At 35.4% G+C, this 18,956-nt stretch overlaps 2 protein-coding genes and 1 pseudogene across 2 annotated transcripts; 1 reads left to right on the top strand and 2 right to left on the bottom strand.

The window, feature by feature from the left end:
* Positions 1-139: 139 nt before the first annotated feature.
* On the bottom strand, positions 140-3,686 carry LOC7457885 (cyclin-L1-1). The gene is made up of 9 exons (XM_024606067.2): positions 3,525-3,686; positions 3,135-3,291; positions 2,932-3,013; positions 2,655-2,795; positions 2,363-2,532; positions 1,378-1,648; positions 672-1,086; positions 502-537; positions 140-411 (listed from the first exon to the last, which is right to left on the bottom strand). Exons 2-9 carry the CDS (start codon positions 3,284-3,286, stop codon positions 341-343), a joined length of 1,338 nt encoding a protein of 445 aa, XP_024461835.1. The 5' UTR covers positions 3,287-3,291; positions 3,525-3,686; the 3' UTR covers positions 140-340.
* Positions 3,687-7,284: 3,598 nt separating this feature from the next.
* On the top strand, positions 7,285-13,455 carry LOC7469761 (uncharacterized; annotated as a pseudogene).
* Positions 13,456-15,057: 1,602 nt separating this feature from the next.
* On the bottom strand, positions 15,058-18,387 carry LOC7457886 (ATP synthase subunit d, mitochondrial). Its single transcript, XM_002311998.4, has 5 exons — positions 18,106-18,387; positions 17,361-17,442; positions 15,877-15,941; positions 15,673-15,759; positions 15,058-15,589 (listed from the first exon to the last, which is right to left on the bottom strand). The coding sequence occupies exons 1-5, from the start codon at positions 18,274-18,276 to the stop codon at positions 15,488-15,490; spliced, it is 507 nt and encodes a 168-aa protein (XP_002312034.1). The 5' UTR covers positions 18,277-18,387; the 3' UTR covers positions 15,058-15,487.
* Between the last annotated feature and the right edge of the window lie 569 nt (positions 18,388-18,956).

Consider the following 18,956-nt stretch of genomic DNA (forward strand, 5'->3'; position numbering starts at 1 on the left):
ATGGGGTGGTTCGCCTAACCACAATGACATGATCACCTTGTCGTAACTTGAACAGAAAAGAAAAACCAGTGTTTGACATTTTTTTCACAAAAAAAGGACCAGTTCAAGTATAGAACAGATAGTGGTGAGGGAACTAGCATAATGGAACTCTTTTATGTTTTAGATCTCAATTTAACTGTAAACATGATGGTGTTTTCTTGCTCCTCTGTTTATGTTCCAATGGGACACAGACAGAATATGTTATAACACTTCAAAAAAAAATTAATATACAAGTACTGTACTTGCAATCCCTGCTGCTACATCTCTAAAAAGGAAGTGCGTGCACATGCCAATGGCCAGTTCAAGCATATGAGTGGTGCCTATGCCGGTCCTTCTCCCTTGATGAATAGGAGGAACTGTGGTAGTCACGGTCTGAAAATGCAGAATGGTCCCAGATGAGAGGACTGCCATTTAAATCGAGAAAAAAAAGATGAACTTCGTAAGAAAAGTTAAAATACATACCACGTGAGGAGTGATGCCTTGATTTCTCCGAGTGTCCTGCATTTAGATTAAAAGATCACATATATAATTAGAAATGTGTTATAAGAGTACTTAAAGTTGTATAAAATTTTAAACAGAAAAGTGCTAGCCCCCAGTGTAACATCTGGACAAAAAGGAACTTGGGAGCTGACCTGACTCTCTTCCTCTATCCTTTGAACGATGACGACCTCGATCCTTAGCCCTATCCCTGTCTCTTTCAATTTCATCTCGCTCTCTTTCCCGGTCAGAATCTCTGCCCCTATCACGATCCTGGGCCTTTATTCTATCCCTCTCTCTTTCCCTCTCCCTGTCCCTGTCCCGTTCCTTGCTCTTGTCACCACCCGCTTCTGTTCTGTGCTCAGACTTTGATCTTGGAATGAGCTCTTCTCTTGCTTCTCCCTCAGCGGGCTTGGATTCATCATCGGTCTTTTTAGATTCCTTCAGCTTGTCTAAGGCAACTTTTGTTATGTCCTTGGATCCGCCAGATTCAACATTAACACCACTTGGAGCTGCCTTTGGTTCAGTTGAATCATTATTAGCTGGCAGGCTAGTAGTCCGTGGAATTTCCTATTCAAGAGCAGAAAAAATATATTTTCAGTCAATGGGTTTATATGATGAAGCATCCCTGTCTCAGATGAATATGAAGTAATCTCTACAATGCTTGCAGTTTCTATCCTTTTTCCTATCAAAACAACCGGGTTGTTTTTTTCTTTCTTAAGGAAACAACAGCAATACTTGCTTTGTCACTTGGTGATATACTGCCTTTGATGACAAGGAGACAGTTGCAAATATTGTAAAAACCAAAAATTAAAAGGTTGATTTAGAATCAAATTGAGAAAAAAGGAAATACAGAACCACCTTTGAAATCAGCTGCAATTGGGAATCTGAAGACTTGTTCGAAAAAGAAAAATCTCCATCCTTGCAGACTGATACATACTGTGCCTTAGGAAGGCTATATAGGTGAGCCAAAACTCTACAAACTTCATCAATCCCAGATTTCTCTGCATCAAATGCTTTCCACCATGGTGGATTCTCAGGAAGAGGTACTTGAAATCTACGAGCTGCAGCATATACAACACCGCAAGCCACAACTGCACTCTTGAAACGAACACACAAAGTTGTCCGCAAACTGCAAAGAGAATGGATTAATGTAGAAAAATACCAACAAGAAAGCACACTAGTATGTCCCAGGAAAAGAAGATATGCTAAACAAGCAATAACACCAAAATCCATTAATTTAAAAACAGAAGCAGCGTCTGTTTTTTAAACCATCTTGTTGCGCAATTCTGTCTTGTACTAATAGCTTGAAGAGATAAGCAACCAGGTAAGCCTATAAAAGATTGTAATTCATGCTAACTGTTACATCATAACTGGAGCTTATGTTATAAGTACTTGGCAATCTTTTTCACAGCAATTAAAAGCCTTGAAAGATGATGCAATTGCTACAATTGATCTGAGGAAATATGTTACAAAGGAAGAGGAACTTAAACTGATAGGATCCTGTCAAAAAGTAAATACTCTTTTTATTGAGATCAGAATGACTATTTAATTATCGAGTGCAAAAAAGCAGTTATCTGAAAACTGACATCAGATAAGCTATTTCACTAAGCAAGGAATATCATTTTATATCTGCTGTGGTTTTGTTTAGGGAATCCCTGCCTCTGAATAAATAATTCTTAGTTCCAAAATTGATGGTCATGTTGAACATGATTTTTATTTTTATTTTTCCACGGAAAAAGCAACACCGCACAAATTCATCAAACTGAATATACAGACTACGCACATAAGATTCACAAAACAACTGTAGAATGATACAATCAAAATGTTTGATTCAGAGAAGTACCTATCATTAGCTAAGTTCCATGCTTCTTGTCTTAATTCTTGAGGTGTTCCAAGGGTCATTAGGTAGTTCGAAATGAATTTGTGGGGATGCTCAACATGACAAACAAAACCCATTTCCTTCAATATATGCCTCTCTGTTTTGCTCAACTCAATCTTCAACTCTGCAAACTTCTATTGACACGGAGAGAAAAGTCTAAATGCCTAACACCAGAAGGACTAAAACCAGCTATGAGCCAAAGGGAAGAGAATGATACTGAAGCATCTTTATGCAAACATGATACCATATTTCTAACCTTTGAATTCAGATCCAAAAACTCCAAGGGTAAGTTTTCCCTCCTGCACTCCATTCTGTGGAAAACAATGATGACTTGCCTCGATTTCCTAGGACTTTCCTCAAGTTTAGATGCAAGCCATACACAGCTAGCCGCAACTTTCTGCAAAATATTAGCACATCCTAAAAACATATTAGACAAATAAGTGGGAATTATAAAAATTGCATTGCTAGAACTAAATAAATCAATGCCCATCTCTCGTAAATTTAACACTGTAGGTGAAAATATCACTTCTAACCTTGACATTGAAACGGGCAAATGACTTCTTGCAATAGAATCGGTGGAATAAAACTTGACCGGTAGCCATCACAGCTTGAGGTCTTTGAGCATAAAAAATAATGAAACAGAAACAGATAGAACCAGCATGAGTTAAAGGCATCAACAAATAACCGAGGAAAAAAAAAATGTCAAGTACATGATTAAGCAAAGAAGAGAAAATACAGTTTGAGTAAAATGCCGCTCTCTTGGATAAGATCACAGCCATAGATCCTAAGAGTTGTCTCCGTAGCTTCATCGATTCCATCTTTCCTTGACGGGGAGTTTTGTAGCTCATCATCAGTTAAATAGAAGTTATCAATCGCTGTGTAAATCATTGAAACTGCCACAAATAACCCTAATCAATTATGAATCTATAAATTCTGGCATGTTATTAAAAACCCATCTTTTTTTCCTGCTAAACACAAAAAAGAAGCATGCTTGCTAGTTGATTGGCTTTTATAGTGTAAAGAACGCTAAAATTATCCCCAAGATTTCCGCAATTGTGGTGAGTTGCTTTATGCAGAAAACACACAATTAAACCCAGATAGAGAGAAGACACAATCAGAGACTGACCTGAGATCGCTGGCGAGAAGACGAAGAGCGGCGGTATTGAAGGAGAGAAGCTACCGGTTGGGGGTTAGGGATTGTGATTTGTGAGGTTTGCAGGATGTTGGAATTTGATTTCTGCGCTTCGGCTTAAAACGGCTACGTTTCCTTTTAAAGAGGTTTTTGTTTTTTCGTTGATCAGGGCCGGTTGGATTTTCAGATTGTGGGCTTCGCTCTGTAAATTGAGCTGGATCTTCGTTATTGGGGTTTCACCTGTATTTGCAGTTTTATTTTTTTTAATGTTTGATTGGGCCATGAGTCACCCATGCAGGTCGAGTGATGCTACCTTGCCACGTGGAATATTTGTATAGCTACAAGTCAAGATCATGAGGGTTACATCTTGCATGTCAATCTAGGTTAATTACAATGTATAATTCAACTTGTGACTATTATAAAGCATTAAAATTAAATTAAATTAAATTAAATTATTTATGTTGATTTTGGTGAGTTGCTAACATTTTTTATTCCTGAGAAAAGAGTATGAATTTTACTATGAGCAAAATACTTTTTTCTTTTTTTTAAAGCTAACCTTTTGATCTACTTGAGAGTTTACTGGCCATGTCTTTACCGATTTAATTATAAATTTGATATGATTTAACTATTAATTTAGATACTGGGTTATTTATTTTGTCTCGAACAAAAAGCCAATGCCTTACACGCAATGGATATTTGGGTGTGGTGTTGTGCTCTAGATGTGTTTCACATTGGATTTTGAAAGTGTTTTTAAAAAAGTTTAATTTTTTTTTTAAATTAATATTTTTAAATTTTTTAGATATACTGATATTAAAAATAAAATTTTAAAATAAAAAATGTTTTAAAAAACAACTATTATTATATTTTCAAATCTGTCATGCTTATTGTTCAACATGTAGTTTTTTTAATTTATTTTTTGTCGAGAGATCTCTAACCTTGATCCCTTTGAAAATCTGTGATACCTGCTAGGAATAATAATAAATGTTGATTTAGACTGGTAGGATTGGTAGCATTGACGAGAGTCGTGTGTAATAATGCATGAATCTTGTATGTGTAGACGCTAGTGTCTATCAGAGATCTTCTTCGAGCTGTCATCGATGAACATTCCTTTTTTATTACATGAATGTTTATTTTTATGTTTTAAAATTTTTAAAAAATATATTTTATATTTTTTTTAAATTATTTTTTATATATTTTTAAATCATTTTGATATACTGATATCAAAAATAATTTTTAAAAAATAAAAAATAATAATATTTTAATATATTTTAAAATAAAAAATATTTTAAAAAACAATTTTAATTTCACTTCCAAACATAATCTTATCCTTGTTGCTGTGATAATCTGATCACTCTGGATTTCATATATTTTTCTTATTACAGTAAAGAGGTTAAGACTTAGGGTTAATTTTAATATTTCAGGCTGTTCGAGGCCGTGAAGAGATTTTCCATGGTATATAGTATTTTGTTATGGTGTTTTGAGATTAAAAATAGTGTTTACAGTGCAGGACACCCCTACCCAAGGGGTTCTTGTTACAGCCAAATGCAGGGGGGAAATAATTTACACTGACAATATTATTTTACCAGGAAATGACTATATTGTAAGCAGTATACTTGTTACTTGTAGGGGTGAGCAAAAAACCCGAAAAACTAAGAAAATCAAAAAAAAAATTAACCGAAAAAACCAAACCGTGAAAAAAAATCGATTAAAATTTTGAAAAAACCAACCGGTTTGATTTCTGTTTTATAAGCCTAAAACCAAAAAAACCGAACCGAAAAAAATCGAGCCAAACCAAAAAAACCGAGCCAAATAGAAAAACCAAGCCAAACCATTTTGAACCGGTTTTGTCCTAAAAAACCGAACCGAAACTGATCGGTTTGAACCGATTTCGGTTTTTTTTAATCGGTTTAATTATTTTTTTTAATAAAAACCGAACCGAAAATGATCAGCCCTAATTACTTGTCATAGTTTCAGCAAAAATACTTGTATGCATAATAAAACTCAGTATAGATTTAATTAAATAAAAAGTCATTCAACGCGTGCAAATTTTTTTTCCGATCAAGATGCCTTACAATTTGTACCTGAATTCATTTGTATTGCTCCGCTAAGTTAATTCATTAGCCCTTTCCATTGTTTTGCCAAATAAAACTACCTGCTATTTAAAAAAAAAAAATAGAAGTGGACAGCAAGTTATTTATCCTATACTAGTTACATGACTCGCGCGATGTTGCGGGTCATTTTTTTCATAATAAATATAAAAAAAAATTAAGATTTAAAATTTTTGGGTTTTTCTGCAAAGCTATACCCAAAAGTCTTGGGTTTGGCTGCAACGCCTGACCTAAAAGTAATATTTATAATATTAATAATAATATTAAACTTGCGTGATCCAAGTTTAAGTGAGCATGACTGCAACACCGGGCCCAAGAATATTGGATGTGGGTTTGGCTATAAGGTCGTGTCATAAAAGTGTGATAATTAAATAGATTAACTAAAAAGAAAAAACTAACATGAAGAAAACCAACAGGAAGAAAAAAACTAATGAAGAAAAAGAAAAAAAATCTGAATTAATTGGGTTAACCCTTCAAACCAGGTTAACCTGTAAAACCTGGGATTCGCGTCATGAAAGTTTGATAACTAAATAGAAAAAAAAAATTGACGGGTTTACCTAGATTTAACTGGGTTAACCTATCAAACTAAGTTAACCCGTTAAGCCCAGGATACGTGTCATGAAAGTTTGATAATTAAATAGAAAGAAATTTAACATCAACAAACTAAACTAAACAAAAAAAATTAATTAAAAAGAAAAAAAATCCAGGTTAACTCGTCAAACTAGGTTAACCCATCAAACCCGAGATCCGTATCATAAAAATCTGATAATTAAATAAAAAAATTTAACATTATATAATATAATAATAATAATTGTAATATAATAATATAATATATTAATAAGTGAAAGGCGTGGGGAAGCTACATGCTTTTCCCACACTTTTTAAAGTATTACTAATATATATAAAAAAAAACAGTTTCAAGTTCGTGGTCAGCTAGAGTTCCTGGTTTTTTTCTGTTTTCTTTTTATATTTCTATTTTTTTATTGTTTCTCCTCCAATTTGATATCTTTATTAATTTTTCTTGCTTAATTTTTTTCTTTATAATTTTATAATTTAATATTTTATTAATTTTTAATTAAGCAATATAATTTATATTGACTTGATATTTATATGTTTATCACGATCTTAAATATACACCGCAATATTTATTTGTTTTTTTTATTTTGCAAGTGTTTAGTTTATATAAAAAACAATATAAAAAAATTATTGAACTTGGTTGAGTTAATAACCCGGATCTCAAGTTTGACCAGTTAACTTTAATTAATTAGGAACTGAATTTCATAATTTATTTTAATCATATAAATAATTTTTAATTTATTTAATTAAATACACAGATAAAGTTTTCAATTTATGAATTTTATTTATTGATGTAAAAAAAAACATGTGATGAATTCTACAATATAGAATTCAAATTATGAAAAAACAAAAATAAAAAGAGCACTCAAAATTTGTATTTAAAAACCCAATGTGGATAGACATGGATTAGTACATTATCCACCAACAACCAGAGTATATTGTTAGCACTCAAAATCTGATCCAAGTGTCGTCTTCCCCTTCCACCGGGTCCTTACGTCAGATTTTATCCATTGTTTTATCAATAAATATCCAAATATAAACAAAAACAAGCAAAGCAAACAGCAGTGGCAGCAGAAGTAATTTCCCTTAACTTTAATTTCACAAAAATTCAGAACACAAAACTATAACAATAAAAAACAAAAACCAAGCCAGAGGCCTATTCTTCCTCTTCCTTCCCTGCCACCAAATCCTCTCCCTCTCTCTCTTTTTTTGAAAAAAGAATCCACCAAATTTTATATAGCACTTTGTTCTCTCTAAGGGTCTAAAATTTTATCCACGATTTTTTCTTCCTCTCACAAAGAACTGAGCTTTCACTGAATATATAAAAAAACCTCTCGTTTCCAATACTCTATCAACAACAAAGCAAAAATGGACACAACAACACCGTTTACCGGTCCGTATAGCTAGGGTCTTGCAATTTCAGATTCAGATACCCTTTAAGGCCGCTTCAATGGATCTTACCCAATCCGGTTCAGTCCACTGTACACTTGCTGCGCCTAGTTCTTTCTTTTTTATTTAATCTTGTGCTTTTCTGGGCACAGTTTTATTTCTACTGTTTTTTATCAGACTTTATGTATAGATTTGAATTGGTAAGGCACATATAAGAACTGGGGGAGTAAAAAGATTGGATTTTTGTAATTGGGGTATTGTGATTTTGTAGTAATGGTGTCTACAAATGATCCAATAGAGTCTTTTATGAATTCAATTCAAGTGGTCAGAGATGCTCTTTCACCACTTGAACTTGGGATTCGGAAAGCTGCTAAAGATCTTGAAACTTGCTGGGGGGTTTCAAAGAATGATCATAAGGCAACCCGTGATTCAGATACTGATAATAGCAGTAAAGTCTCAATCTTCACTGTGAAAAAGAAGAGTGTTAGTCTTGGAAATAGTGAGAATAGGCATTGCGGGGTTAGTGAAGAGAAAAGGAAAGGATTTTTATCCATCAAGGTTCCTGTTAGGAGTTTATTGAGGATGTTTTCGATGAATTTGGAAAGTGGACACAGAAATGGCGGTGATGATAAGGTTGGGGTTTCGAAGAAATTGTTGAAAGAGAAGGAGACGAGGAATGAAGATGGGTCTTGTGTAAATTGTTTGCGGTTTGCCTTGACGTGGTCTTTGTTGGTTAATGGTTTTGTTCAGGCATTTCCTAGCCCATTTAAAACAAACAAGAAACGGTTTCAGAAAGCAGGTGACGAGGATAAAGAGTATTTGCATTTGTGCAAAAATGGGTCAAAAGCAAAGGTTTCGGGCGAACTGAAGCAAAGGGAATTGAAGGTTCAATCTGTTAAAGGGTATCAGAATGTGAACGAGAAGGGTAAAACAGAGAAACACGTGTCCATCGAATGCTTTATAGGGTTTCTATTTGACCTCTTGATTCAGAATCTACAGAAGTTTGATCAGAGTTTACAGGAAAGAAATGTCAAGGGTTGTAAAAATAATTGTTCGAACTCAACTCCAGTGCCCTCCCAGTTTGATCATTTGACGGCAATCATGAGTATTTGGGAAGGTCAAAAGGTGCATGTAGATGGATTTTTGGGAAATTTGAGTTTTGCCAGAGTTGGTGGGCTACCATCAAGCATAGTTGGAGTATCCTCTTCAGTTAATGAAGAAGGTGATGATGGTGTAAGCAGCGCGCCTACCAACAGCACCGAGGACACTGGGGGTAGTTCGCCACAGAAACTAGCTAGTGGGATACTAAGCATTCCGCTATCGAATGTAGAGCGTTTGAGATCCACATTATCCACGGTTTCTTTCACAGAGTTGATTGAGCTTGTGCAGCAGCTTGGTCGATCTTCTAAAGAATATCCTGACAAGAAAAAGCTGTTCTCTGTCCAGGATTTCTTTAGATACACAGAGACCGAAGGTATGGTTTCTCGTCTCCTTAGGAAATTGACCTGTACTGGTTTCTGTTCCTGCTTGTGTCAAAGGAAAATTGGAAATATACGTGCATGAAATATTACTGAGCGTACTTCTTGTTAGTGTTCTAGTGCTCTCATAGACGAGTAACACTTGTTTGTCAAAGTTTTCTCAATATCAGTTGAATGGAGCTGATATATCCATCTATTTGTAGAACGTGCTTCGCTGGAAAAGGAGATCTTATTTGACTAAGGGGTGTTTCACAGGGTGGTAATGGAGGTGTTTAAAAGTGTTTTTTTGTTTGAAAATGCATGAAAATAATATTTTTTTAATTTTTAAAAATTATTTTTAACATTACCATATTAAAACAATCCAAAAATGTATATAAAAAATAATTTTAAGCAAAAAAAAAATTTTAATTTTTAGGAAACGTTGTTCCAACGCATTTCTGAACACTGTCTAAAAGAAAATTTAGTAGATGCAACTGTTAATTTTTTACTCTCCAGACTAGAAAGTAAAGGCAAAAAAGAAAGAAAGAAAAGAAGAGAGAATTGCTTATCTTCAAATGGAGTTCTGATTATACTGTCAATCCTTTCTGTATCTCTCATCCTAAATATTGCTCTTATTTGCACCCTCACATTCTTATAGGAAGGAGATTCTTTGAGGAACTGGACAGAGATGGTGATGGTCAAGTGACTTTGGAGGATCTCGAAATTGCGTTGAGAAAGAGAAAATTACCCCGTAAATATGCTCGGGAATTCATGCACCGTACTAGAAGTCACCTATTCTCAAAATCATTTGGTTGGAAACAGTTTTTGTCCTTGATGGAACAGAAGGAACCGACAATTCTCCGTGCTTACACTTCTCTTTGTTTGAGCAAGTCTGGGACCCTGCAAAAGAGTGAAATATTGGCATCATTAAAAAATTCTGGACTGCCAGCAAATGAAGACAATGCTGTTGCTATGATGCGATTTTTGAATGCAGACACTGAAGAATCTATTTCTTATGGGCATTTTCGTAATTTTATGCTTCTGTTGCCTCCTGATCGACTTCAAGATGATCCCAGGTAAAATGTTTGTGTTTATTTGTCCAGAGCTATTACACAAGTTTTGTGCAAGCTCATTCACATCGTTTACTGCAAGCTTGCCTTCATTTGATCAGACAGAAAATGTGCAATTTTCTTGATTATTTCTATTTGATGCTGGCTTCTTCTTCTAATACATACAGGAATATATGGTTTGAAGCTGCAACTGTTGTTGCTGTTGCACCACCCGTGGAAATACCTGCTGGAAGTGTTTTAAGATCTGCTTTGGCTGGGGGTCTTTCATGTGCACTCTCCTGTTCTCTTATGCATCCTGTTGATACAATTAAGGTGTACTATTCAGTGTTTTTTTTTTTGTTCACTTGATTGTCTTTAATGCAACTAGAAACTTTGGACCAATTACAGCTACATTGACTATTTGTCATATAGAGGGATATTCATGATCAAATACTACATAGCCTTTCCCCTTTAGTTGGTCATCCTCATTCTGTCAGTATCTCGTCTTTTTTTTTTATAATAGACTTAGACTGTCAAAAGGTGGAAAAAAGAGGAACTTAAAAAAAATTATAATCCAGAGAATTAAATATTGGAGCGCATAGATGTGAAGTTAAATTGAGCAATGTCTTCTTAATTTACTTTTGGTAATCCTCTTATATATATATGCATGCTGTTTTCCATTAGTGCTGATGTTAGGTCTTCTCATGATCTGTTGTGTTGATGGTCTTTTAGACTCGGGTGCAAGCTTCAACGTTGACTTTCCCAGAAATAATTTCAAAACTTCCACAAATTGGAGTTCGAGGATTGTACAGGGGTTCAATTCCTGCAATTTGGGGACAGTTTTCAAGGTTTTTTTAAGTCTTTTTTCCTCCAGCCTTTTGCCGAGTAACAACTATTTATCTACTAGCTCACCTTTTCTCCATGGGCATTTCAGCCATGGCTTGCGAACTGGGATTTTTGAAGCTACCAAACTTGTGCTAATAAATGTTGCCCCAACACTCCCAGATATCCAGGTGATGCTTATCATTATGCTACTGGGGTTGTTAATTTTCCATTTACAAGTACTAAATCATTTAAATCTTGGTCTTCCCAAATCTCTTGAATGGTGTTTAATTGCAAAGAGCTCAAACTGGCAGTGATGATTTAGAGCAGCCGTTTCTTTATTGTGCGTGATGGCAAAGCATTAATAGATTCTGCTTAAGCATGAGACTTTCAACAATATTACTGTTTTCTCGTATCACTCAGTTCAGCTTTATTGTTATTACTGCTGCTCTTATTGTTGTTATCTCTACTGATCAAAACAATTCAGTTGCTTTCTGGCTCGCCTAGTGGTTCTTTCCACTAAATCTATATAGGGTGCTCAAACCATTGTGTTCAATTCATTTGTCTTGCTCATCAGTTGTTGCAAATATTTTGTGTTTGAAAGAAGAAGATAGATCAGCACAGTATATAATTGTTTGCTTTAGTTCTTGACTAGGCTATTTTCCATGACTTGCACTCTATGTTATCATATCAAGCTCAAGAGTTGTTCCTGTGCTAAAGGAGATGCCTTGACAAGTGATGCATAAAAATGAATATGATTAAGGCCCGTACCCCAATTTTATGTTGTTTTGGAACAACTATTCCAACTCTAATCTGAAACAACTGTTAACATGCATTGGGAGGTTATACAGGTTCAATCTGTAGCATCATTCTGCAGCACATTTTTGGGGACAGCAGTGCGGATCCCATGTGAGGTACTGAAGCAGCGTTTGCAGGCTGGCCTTTTTGACAATGTAGGACAGGCTATTGTTGGTACTTGGCAGCAAGATGGCCTAAAGGGGTTCTTTCGTGGGACTGGTGCAACTCTTTTCCGTGAGGTTCCATTTTATGTTGCTGGCATGTGTCTATACGGCGAGTCCAAGAAGGTAAGCAGGTTTTTGTGCTAAAATATTAATAAACTTTTTTCTTTTTTCTGTGTAAAATTTTAAAGGTGCAGTTTTCAATTCTATGTGCGTGTCAACCAGAGCATGGTACTTTCTTCTTGTAGTCCACTAAATTTGGCAAAACAATTGCATCAGTAGAATGCCATTATTGATTGCAGTCCTCGATACCATGGGGGCTTGGTGTTCTTTTGCTTACTTTCTTAAAAGGGATTTTATTTTGAAGATGATTTGTAGTAATAACATTTATGTTGGGGTTTGTACAACAGTTTAATGCCAAGAATTGGTTGTTCTCTTTAAATTATTAGCACGTGAACACAGTGTTAGTGAACACAGAATGGGAAGCGCGTCTACTTTCATCACTAAATATATTATGTAGAAACTTAATAGTTACTTTCATTACTAAATATATGTTAAAGAAACTTAATAGTTGTAAGGAGTGAAGTTTTGACTACAGAAGGGAAGGGGAAAGGAAGTATGCTAATAAATTTTCCAAAACCTGCCATTAGATGAAACATTTAAACTTTACTTGATCCTACTACTGCCCCTAGATGCATTTGAGGATGTGCGACTGACTTATGTTCTATTTTCTATTAAAACATAACGTATTCTTCTGCCATGTTTTTCCTTTAGTTTCTTGTTTTCCATTTAATGTGTAATTGGCGTGATTCTTCAAGGTTGCTCAACAACTTCTAAGGCGGGAGCTGGAACCCTGGGAAACAATTGCAGTTGGGGCTTTATCTGGAGGCCTAACTGCTGTTGTCACTACCCCTTTTGATGTGATGAAAACTAGAATGATGACAGCTCCACCAGGAAGAACTGTATCAATGTCATTTATAGTTTTCTCTATACTCCGACATGAGGGGCCCCTTGGCTTATTCAAAGGAGCAGTGCCGAGGTTTTTCTGGATTGCTCCCTTAGGCGCCATGAATTTTGCAGGCTATGAGCTAGCAAGGAAGGCCATGGACAAAAACGAGGAGGCAGCTAGATCAGCTGTCTCAGAAAAAAGTTGATTAGTCCTGGATAGATATAAAGACCTTTCTGAAGCAAGAATCCTATCAACCGCAGCCTCCAGGTTTTAGTTTTGTGAATGCTGCTGGAAGATATTTTTCCTTTTCTGAATCTCCAGCAACAGATGCATCAAATTTTATCTGTCAAGTTTTTTTCTTTTATCTTTTTCTGAATCTCTAGCGACAGATGCATCAAATTTTATCTGTCGACAAGCCCATTTTGTTTTCCTTTTCTTTTCAGGTCAAGGCATCTTATTTCAGGATGTCTTGTTCAGAATTTTCAAGGTTTGCCAAGAATGGCAGATGATCTGTTTTTGCAGTGATCTTGTACCTTGTTCCCAGATTTTGTACTGTACATTTTATGTGCGGTTATTTTATTCTTTCCTTAATCCGAATCTTACTGCATTCAATTAATCATTTGCAAGGATGGTGTTTAATTTTGCATTTGCTGATCTTTATCTCCATTCAGCATCCACCTGCTTGTAGTTAACACATGAAAAGTACAAACGTTGTTGGGATTTGATGGGTTTTTGAGAGTAAAATTATATTTGGTGTGATTTTTATAAACTAATTTAAGGTTTTATTTTATGTTTGATTCAAAGAAAATTCATGGATATATTTGGTTCAAAAGTAGTAAAAAAATCAGCATCTTATTTTTGCTATCATAATCAGATTAATCTGTGTCATAGTGGTTATTAGACTTGGCGTCGCCTCTTCTATTCATGCATATCGACTTTTTAGAAGAAAAAAAAATATTTTGGTTCACAGGCAAAACAACGAGCATCTGACTCCGAGAAATAATCACTAACTGAACCAGACCCAGAGGACTCGAACGTCGGATGTTCGATACTAAACGTTTATGACTTCGCGATGCTTGACGATGCATCAAGTTTATGCTTGTCACCATACTTGGGGACCTCTGTGCCTGCAAAGGGAGGGAGGGGAAATATACTCTCCCAGCACAAGAACATGAATCACAATTTATAAAGAAAAAAAGAGCCCAAGATTCATGTGGGCACGGCCATAAAAACACGACCACCCATAAGAGAAAAAACAGAGAGAACATATAAAAGCCTATATCCATGAGTTAGCCTGCGACCAGTAATAGGTTGAAGGTTTTCTAAGTTATTCGCCTATTGTTTTAAGAATAAGATAATCCACTATTAGCTCGCCAGCTTTACATGTTTTTTTTTTTTTCCTTTTTACTACATTGACTTTTACAAAATTCTCAATCAAATACTTCGATGACATGTTTTTTAAACTTAACATCGCTATTGGTACACCGAATTTCACTTTCATCTTAATTAAATATATGGATTTAATCTCTCTCATTTTGGCGTGTCAACTTCTTTTTTTTAATTTTACTAATGAAGTACTTCCGTGAATTTTTCATTTTCTATCATGGATTTTTTCTACTAAATTTTTTGTAAGTTCAAATCCGATAATAAAAATATATTTACCTGGAAATTTTTTTACTTTTATATATATATATATATATATATATATATATATTAAAATAGAACATAAATTAACTAATAGAATATTGCTAGTTAATTAATAAAAAGCAAGGGGCAAATCAACTCATAATCTAACACTTCTACATTCAAGAATGATCCCTGGTGGTCCAGTGGTAAAAGCTTGGGATCAAGAGGTTTGCTCCCTCTGTGGTCTTAGGTTCGAGCCCTGTGGTTGCTCATATGATGGCCACTGGAGGCTTACATGGTCGTTAACTTTAGGGCCCGTGGAATTAGTCGAGGTGCGCGCAAGCTGGCCCGGACACCTACGTTAAACTAAAAAAAATAATAATAATAATCCCTTTTGTTTTTTGTTTATATTTTTTATGAAGAATAATCATTAACCTCTCTAGAATCTTCGAAGTGCCTTGAGGGAGCCTTAGCAGCATCTATGATGATTATTTGATGACAGTTTCGGAAGGTTCATACTTCAATCAACGGTAAAGTCAGTCTGGGATTCCATCAGGAATATGGAAAAGAAGAGGGAAATACAAGCAACATCTGTGAAAGCTACGCAAAAATTGTATTCATCATATTTATGTTTATGAACCTCAAAAGTTCATACAAGAGCTACAGACAGAATTCTCTTGTTTCCACCGGAGTTGGTAAAACAAAAGCCTTGCTCTCAAAATAGAATGGACTGCAATCCAGAATGAGTTTAAAATGCTAATCACACCTGGATTATTTTCATCATAAACAGTTTAAAATGTAATAAAGAGATCGATAACAATTGACGCTGATCAAAGTATGCACATCGCTTTGTAAATCCCCAACCTGCTTGTCCAAGTGAAGTTTAGCATTTGACATGGGCATTGTTGAAGGTCAAATTCTACAAACTGGGAGCAACCTTTTAGAAATTATTATTGTAAAAGGAACATGGAAAACACCACAAGTTCAGAATTTCAGGGCTGGAGCCAAAATCAGCTATGTGATCAATAACCCCAATAGTCATTGCGGATTTCGTCATCAAACTTTTTCTTCAGCTCAGGATGCTTCTCAAAGTACTCCTCTGCAGTCATGGTGCTGATTTTTGTCTGCTCAAATTGATGTCTGGTGGTTAGAAATCATAAATTGGACAAGAATAAAACTAAAAGATGACGTATCCATTTCCATTCACCTTCAATTCTTGAACTTCAGCAATTTCTTTCTCCAGACGCTCAGACTCCTTCAGGGATTGTTGCTCTGCTTCTTTCAATTCCACCAACTGCAAAACCAAAAGAGAATATATACTTTAAGAGAGAGTGGGGGGAGGGAGAGGTGGTTGCAAGAGACAAGTTTAAAAAACCACTATAACAATCAGAATTGCACTATTGGCTCACACCAATTGATCAAATTTAGGCTTGTATTCTGGAGTCACTTTATCTTGAAACTTGGGGATCTCTATGCCTGCAAAACAAATATGGACAAGTTGACTCAATTCAGTATTCTGATAGAAAGTGGCTCCATTTTAGTAACCAGACATTATAAGGATAAATATCCAGAATATATTCCTGTCACGCACTGATTCTGATCCAATAAGATAGCAGAACTATGATTCTATGTACACTTGCTTTATACTTTAGAACTGAAAAAATGCAAAAATAACACCACTTACATTATGGACCAAACCTAAAGCAGACAAAGCATACTCCATTGTAGGCAACAAAACAGTTCACACAAAGTGCAGGAACTAAGATTGGTGTAAGGAATCTAAAGTATAAGTCTAAGCATCATTCATGCATTGGGCAAACACATGCCAGGGAAGGAAATCAGTATCAAACAAGGGACAACCTAACAAATATTAATAAATCAACTTAATAGCAGTATAAAACACATAGCAAACAAAACAGGGCATTAAGGTGAGTTTCTGAAGCATAGAACCAAAACAATACACTTAAAAAATAATAAAACAAACAGAAAGCAAAAGGACTTTTAGAAATGTGAGGAATACGAGAGTTTCAGAATCAGAGAGGTAAAGGGTAATTTTTTTTTTCCTTTCATTTTTATAAGCAAGTAAAGGGTAAAATTTTTCAGGCTTTGGTTATAGATTGAATCATAAGCAAATTCAGAAACATCAGACAGGTTTTCAATATAGCTTATAAAGAGAAAAAAATAATTAACCGAGGTTTAAAGGATGGATGATAACATACATTGGATAGCTTTCATCATACCATCTCACAAAACCTCTTAATATGAATTAATATGAGAAGATCAAACAAAGAGACCCTTCATCTATAGATGTTAAGCTGAAATTCAACTTTGGAAAATATTTTGACCCCGATGGCAGGGAAGTCCATCCATTAAGTGTTCCCTCAAGATCAACTATTAAAGGGCAATTAAAACAGTGAGGCCTAAAGAAGGGATAAAATGTCTTTCTGCACCACTAAAAACATGAAGAGATATATATATGCCGCTAGCTATTAAAAGTTCAAGCACTTGATGAGTGTCAGCATATGAATCCAAGGTCAAAACTTTCCAGTTTCCACATATCATGCTAAACGCTATACCTTGTTAAGTCAATAATACAGTTCAATAAGCATCTAATAATCTAAAGGAGGATGCATTTTTAATCAACCCAAAGCAGATGGTTGCTAGAAATAATAAATCATTTAGTATCAACAGTGTCCCAAGTTAAATTATTTATTCAATATAAACAAGGAAACCTTACACAAGTAACTTCCAGCAACATCATTGACACCAGCAATTAATAACAACATATCAAGTAAACAGGTATCAATCAGCATAAGGCAGCAGTTATACTACAGCGTAAATCAGGTAAACCAAAAGACATGAGAGTCATGTCTGCAAATGAATAATGAAACGTACTTTCATATGCCTGTTTGTACATGTCCACCAAGCGAGACCCAATTCCTCTTCTATAATATTCCCAGTCTATGGGTTCGGGTTCCTGCACAATAAAACAATCAACAATCATTAAACAATACTCACAATCACTAGAAAAGGTACCTAGAAAGCTAAAAATCAAAAGTAAGAACAGCAGGAACAGCTTTCACGGAGCTGGTTTTGGACATACAAAGTCACTCCTAATAGACAAGCACGAATGCCCCTCGACGAATGCACTATTAATATGACTCTGCTGCTATTGGAGACACAATTGAGTGCAATGCAGCTTGAAATACCGACATTTACAACTGCAAACATTATTGCAAAATAATTCCCTTTTCTTGTTGGCAACTATTTTGATTCTCTCATCAATCCAACAATAAATTATCCGCGATATAACCATACAGTACGAGAAAAGATCAATCACTAATTTCTCATTTTAATTTTCATTGGCAACAATGTAGTTTCAATGCAAACCAGATCCATTTCCAAAATCCCAACGAAATCCCTGATCAAAATTAAAATAAAAAAAATAAATTAAAAATACCAATCCATCATAAATATGATCGAGATAAATATAAAATCCCTACCTTTATGATTAAGAAAATATATGCAAATTAAATACAATACAGTTAACCAAAATCCTATATCTAGAAACGAAGAAATTAAAAAACAATTCGAAAAAGGGGAGAGATCTAGAGGGAGGGAGGGAGGGAGGGAGGGAGACCTGGCTGAACTTGGTCTCGAGTTGGGAGTTAACTTCGTTGAAAGCGCGACGAAGTGTAGCGAACTCTTTGCGAGCCTCATCAGAGACTAAAAGCTTAGCCATCCCATCCCAATCGATGGTTCTCGATGCTTTAAATGCCACATCCACTACTTTCTTTGATGGTCCGCTCATTTTCTCTCTTCACTTTCTCGGCTGCCAAACAGAAGGTTTTCGGATTTGTAAAATGTTTTGCTTTTGCGTGATTTTATCAGTGGCTCAGGGAGTTCACCGTGTAGCCCTTTTTTCGCTTCGGCCTTTGTGTGAAATTCTGCGTCGTCGTCTGGGATAAGGTTTCGAGTGGTAGCCCAATGGGCTTGTAATGGGCTAGATTCTCTGGTTAATCTGATCCGCATTAAGTCCATATAAACTGGGCTAGCTAAGGATATTTCTTGTCCGATGGTCTTCCGTTTTGAGCATGCGAGGTTTTCAGCGAACCGAAAACACGACCTTGGTGAAACAGTAGAGCCAATTCATGATGATTAGGCTCCTGAGAAACAATCATGCTCTACTTGTGGCAGCAGAGCCAGCCATTTCATTGTACCTTGTCCCATTGCTTACAGCAAGACTTGTCTGCCAAATACAATCAACAGTTCATGGGATTTATGAGCTAACCCGTGTTAAAATTTATGCTGTTACATGTATGTGCTCATAGCATTTCTTCTTAAAGTTACAGATGAGTTATGACAGGCCTTGCCATTAAATCCTACAACATTTTGACAGGAGGTTCTGAATTTCATGGCCAGTTTTGCAGCTGCATAACCATTATTAAATCAGTCAGCGATCCAAATGCGAAAAGGTCTCAAGATCGTTTA

The sequence above is a fragment of the Populus trichocarpa genome, chromosome 8, assembly GCF_000002775.5.
Source record: "Populus trichocarpa isolate Nisqually-1 chromosome 8, P.trichocarpa_v4.1, whole genome shotgun sequence".
Classification (NCBI taxonomy): domain Eukaryota; kingdom Viridiplantae; phylum Streptophyta; class Magnoliopsida; order Malpighiales; family Salicaceae; genus Populus; species Populus trichocarpa.

Excerpts from the sequence above, each read along its gene's own strand:
- LOC7457886 (XM_002311998.4), bottom strand. The coding sequence starts at position 18,276 with ATGAGCGGACCATCAAAGAAAGTAGTGGATGTGGCATTTAAAGCATCG. Across the intron at positions 17,443-18,105 it reads TCGAGACCAAGTTCAGCCAG|GAACCCGAACCCATAGACTG; the intron begins GTCTCCCTCCCT and ends TTTATTGTGCAG. Across the intron at positions 15,590-15,672 it reads CTGAAGTTCAAGAATTGAAG|ACAAAAATCAGCACCATGAC; the intron begins GTGAATGGAAAT and ends CAATTTGAGCAG.
- LOC7457885 (XM_024606067.2), bottom strand. The coding sequence starts at position 3,286 with ATGATTTACACAGCGATTGATAACTTCTATTTAACTGATGATGAGCTA. Across the intron at positions 2,533-2,654 it reads TTTTGGATCTGAATTCAAAG|AAGTTTGCAGAGTTGAAGAT; the intron begins GTTAGAAATATG and ends CCGTGTCAATAG. Across the intron at positions 412-501 it reads AAGGCATCACTCCTCACGTG|ACCGTGACTACCACAGTTCC; the intron begins GTATGTATTTTA and ends CTGCATTTTCAG.